Genomic DNA, 4,859 nt, shown 5'->3' with positions numbered 1-4,859 from the left:
ACTGGTATATGTACATTACTATATATCACATGTGTTTATTGTGGGGTTTTGTTTGTTATCTTTTATTAATCTTTCATTATTCTTCCCAGCCTCTCGTGTATATATGTATATAAATATGCATATGTGTTTATGTATATGTGTATATGTGCACTGGTATATGTACATTACTATATATCACATGTGTTTATTGTGGGGTTGTTTTTGTTTTTGTTATCTTTTATTTATTTTTCATTTTTCTTCTCAGCCTCTCCTGTATTAAGCTGCTGTAATGTGCAAATTTCCCCACTGTGGGATCAATAAAGTTTTTATCTTATCTTATCTTATCTTATCTTATCTTATCTTATCTTATATCTTATGATGTCATTGTTTTAGATGTTTCTCTGACTGAATGACCTCATCATGTTCTGTAGAACCCTGTTAATCACACCTTTACTCTGATCAGATGTTTGAGCAGAGATACCTCTAAACCCTGCAGGATGGTGGACCCCTGCTCTAAACCCTGCAGGATGGTGGACCCCTGCTCTAAACCCTGCAGGATGGTGGACCCCTGCTCTAAACCCTGCAGGATGGTGGACCCCCTGCTCACCACACAGTGATGCAGGATGTCAGCAGTTTGGTCCGGTCTCTGCTGGACCTTCATGATGACGTGAGTCCAGCTGAGCTCAGCAGGTACGAGGACCTGAAGGTGTGGACCTCCTCCACCTCCTCAGGTTTTATATTTAAAGATAAATGTCTGATTTCTGATAGTTTTAGGTCCTGAAGCTCCGCCCACCTTGATGGTCTCCAGCCCGGTGTCAATAACCAAACACTGTTTGGGTGTCAGAGTTCTGGCTTCACCTCCTCCCTGAAACACACAGACACACAACACAGATAAATCTGATCCAGATTAAAAACCTGTTTGTTTTTATTTACATCAAAGAGTTAAAAACCAGATGGACCAGGCTGCTTATTGCTAACCAGATGAAAACTGATCCAGACTTCGGCTCATCTCTTACCTTCAGGTTAGAGAGTCCTTTAGCTGCTGTGAGGAGCTGGGCTCCCTGGAAACAAAGACAAGAAGATTAATCCTCAGACATTAAATTAGAAGGAAAAATACTCCAACGTGCTGCTAACAGCTAACATCCACCAGCAGGGGGCAGCAGAGCAGCACCGTTGATCTCATTTTATAACTAATTTGACACATTAAACGGATTAAATAGCAAAATCAAGAAGTTACACAATTTTAAAGAACAAAAATATAATGTAAATTTTAATTTGATGGCAGCAAAACATCCCAGAACAGCTTTAAATGTAATGGTACGGTTATTAAACAGCTAATTAAGTTAATTAACAACACATCTGTCAGAGGTCTGGGTTTTAAAATGATCATTTTAAAGAGTAACTTACCCCAAAATGTATCTTTTTTTTCATATAAACTGTTTAAACTGTGCCCCAAGTGTAAAACTTTTCTATTTATGACAATTAACAGTTTAACAGTTTGGTCTAAAATCGTTTATATTGGGTCTAAAAACGTGTGTAGGTTTAACTGTGGCTACATTTGAGTTTAGTGACTGGTCACCAGTCTGACTGGTTCAGGGTCTCACCAGGCTGTCGCTGCTCTGAGGAAGGACCACGGTCTTCTCCAGGCTGCTCAGGACCATCTTCCACAGGTCCTTCAGGATCCTCTTCAGAACCGTTTTCTCACAGATGTCGGCGAAGACGCTCAGACTGGAAACACCAGAGGAAAGAGGTCAGGGGGTCCGACCATCACCCCCCCCCCACCCCCACCCCCCACCTTCGGCTCGTCTTACTTCCCATCCAGGAACTCCATGAGGGGTCTGAGCGCGGCGTCAGCGTCCGCCTCTGCAGCGCCGGGGTTGGGTGGACCCTTCATCTGGTACAGGATCTCTGCCATCTGACGCATGCAGCTGTTTATACGGTTCATGAAGCTGCAGAGAGATTTACTCACAATGTAAACAAACAAACAAACAAACAAACAAACAAACAAACAAACAAAGTTCCGTCTTGTTTTACCAGCTGGTAGGGTGAACACTAGGAGCTGAAGCAATCAGCTGAAGCTTCACGAAGAACAAATTAACTTAGCTGTTAAAGCTAAAACTAACAGAACAGAAGCTAAAATCTGCAAAACCTTAGCTGGAAAGGTAACGTTAACAACAAAGCAGCTAAAAGCTAACATCAGGAAAACCACTGTCAAAAGCTAAATGTAGCAAAACAAAAGCTAAAAGCAAAAATGAGACAACCTTACTGAAACAAAAAGTAGCTAAAAGCTGAAATTAGCAAAGCCACAGTTCAAAACTAGTAAAAACCATAGCTAAAAGCTAAATGTGGCAAAACAATAACTAAAAGCCTAATTTCACAGAAAACAAGCTAAAATATAAAACAAGCTAAACAAAAGCTAAACGCAAAGATGAGCAAAACCACAGGAAACAGCTAAAATCAGCAAAACCCCAACAACAAGCTAGATTTAGCAAAACACTAGATAAAAAGATAAATTAGCCAAACAGTAGCTAAAAGCTAAAACTACCAAGTCATTAGTTAAAAACTACAAGTAGCATTAAACAACAAACTAAAGTAAATTTTAGAGAACAACGTTTTTGTAGGAAATGGAGAAATCAACATATTTTTTAGAACATTGTTTTGTAAATAAAGTAAAATAAATAAACAAACAACCTGTTTGTTTGTTTTCCGTCTCGTTTTACCTTTTTGCAAACAGGATGCTGAAGTTGTCCAGGATGCTGCTGAGCTTCACCTGCAGCTCGTTGAGGACGTCGGCCGCCTCCGTGTCCAGCTGCAGGACAGAGGTGAAGAAGAGGAGGAAGGTGAGACGGTTCCACCTTCAGGGTCTGACCCGGGAACACGAGTTCAACAGGATTATAGTCTCCCTTTCACCAGCTGTTCGCATCGACATAAAAACGATTTACTGAGGAGGAACCCGACCGTTTTGATGTCGCTCTAAATACTTTGATTTACTGTTTTTATTTCCTTTATGTTCATTTTGCCTTTTTGTTGTTGAAAAGGCAGTTTTAGCTCCGTCTCTTTGACTCGGTGCAGAGCCACATTGAAGCAAATAAAAAAACAAACTGATAAATAAATAAATAAAATGTGATGAACTCGGTTTCAGCTGCAGGAAGTCAGAGACGTAACGAGGAGCGTTTTTATGACTCACTGGAGCTTTTCAACCAGTTATTTCCTGTGATTTCAAAATAAACGAGCGGCTGATTTATTTGATATATTTTTCTCCTGTCCTTCCTGATGATAGCTTCACTTATTGACAGGAAATGTGGTGAACATGAATAAATAACCAAATAACAGAAAAAGAAGAAATTCAGCTCCTTTAATAACCTTAAATAAAAAAAAAAACATGTCAGAGAAAAGTTTAAGATTTCTCTAAAAAATGATCCATTAAACTGACTTCAGGTGACGTTTAAAATGATTCTTCAGGTTTTTTTTCTCCACAGAACCTTTAACCCAGACACCATCCAGACTTCTGCTCCAGCTCAACTTGATTGTTTCTAATGAGACACTTTTAGCTGCAGACAAATGTGTAAAAATGCACAAAGTGTGCTGGAAGCACATGAAGCTCTGCAGGTTGACCTGACCTTGTCTGGCTGCACCCAGAATGATTCAGCTGAACAAACAACAGAAAAACTTTTACTGTCTTGGACCTGTCATGTAGAGACAAAAACCCTGAACAAGTAGATAAATCTATGAGTTTAACACAGGATATAACTTTGATTTGAAGATTTGTTTGTTTTTATCATCTGCTGTAAAGTTTGATCAAATCATACCAAAATATAAAAACCAGTTTTCTTTAAGAGGTAAAGATGGATAGATAAATGGATGAATCGTTGGATGGATGATGGATGGATGGCTGAATTATGGTTGGATGGATGGATGATGGATGGATGGTTGAATGATGGTTAGATGGATGATGGATGGTTGAATGATGGTTGGATGGATGATGGTTGGATGGATGATGGTTGGATGGATGATGGATGGATGGTAAAATGATGGTTGGATGGATGATGGTTGGATGGATGATGGTTAGATGGATGGATGGATGATGGTTGGATGGATGATGGATGGATGGTAAAATGATGGTTGGATGGATGATGGATGGATGGATGATGGTTGGATGATGGATGGATGATGGTTGGATGGATGGATGATGAATAGTTGGATGATGGTTGGATGATGGTTGGATGGATGGATGATGAATAGTTGGATGATGGTTGGATGAATTGATGATGGTTGGATGGATGATGGATGGATGGATGATGGTTGGATGATGGATGGATGATGGTTGGATGGATGGATGATGAATAGTTGGATGATGGTTGGATGATGGTTGGATGGATGGATGATGAATAGTTGGATGATGGTTGGATGGATTGATGATGGTTGGATGGATGACGGATGGATGGTTGAATGATGGTTGGATGGATGGATGATGGTTGGATGGATGATTGATGGATGATGGATGGATGGTTGAATGATGGTTAGATGGTTGGATGGATGATGGATGGATGATGGTTGGATGATGGTTGGATGGATGATGGATGGATGGATGAATGATGGTTGGATGGATGATGGTTGGATGGATGATGGATGGATGGATGATGGATGGATGATGGTTGGATGATGGTTGGATGGATGATGATGGTTGGATGGATGATTGATGGATGATGGATGGATGTTGAATGATGGTTAGATGGATGGATGGATGGATGGATGGATGATGGTTGGATGGATGATGGATGGATGATGGTTGGATGGATGATGGTTGGATGGATGGACGATGGTTGGATGGATGATGGTTGGATGATGGTTGGATGGATTGATGATGGTTGGATGGATGA

The 4,859-nt window shown here is 40.3% G+C and overlaps 1 protein-coding gene across 1 annotated transcript in view; it reads right to left on the bottom strand.

Moving 5' to 3' along the window:
* The window catches only part of LOC106525446 (uncharacterized), a gene marked incomplete in the record, with an annotated part of 101,552 nt that overhangs the window by 5,225 nt on the left and 91,468 nt on the right, over window positions 1–4,859 (bottom strand). Inside the window, 5 exon segments of the mRNA XM_014019699.1 lie at window positions 773–844; window positions 996–1,040; window positions 1,584–1,707; window positions 1,791–1,928; window positions 2,700–2,788. Coding sequence (XP_013875153.1) covers window positions 773–844; window positions 996–1,040; window positions 1,584–1,707; window positions 1,791–1,928; window positions 2,700–2,788 — 468 coding nt within the window.

Source organism: Austrofundulus limnaeus, unplaced genomic scaffold, assembly GCF_001266775.1.
Source record: "Austrofundulus limnaeus strain Quisiro unplaced genomic scaffold, Austrofundulus_limnaeus-1.0 Scaffold226, whole genome shotgun sequence".
Taxonomy (NCBI): Eukaryota; Metazoa; Chordata; class Actinopteri; order Cyprinodontiformes; family Rivulidae; genus Austrofundulus; species Austrofundulus limnaeus.
This window is presented reverse-complemented; position numbering and strand designations above follow the sequence as displayed.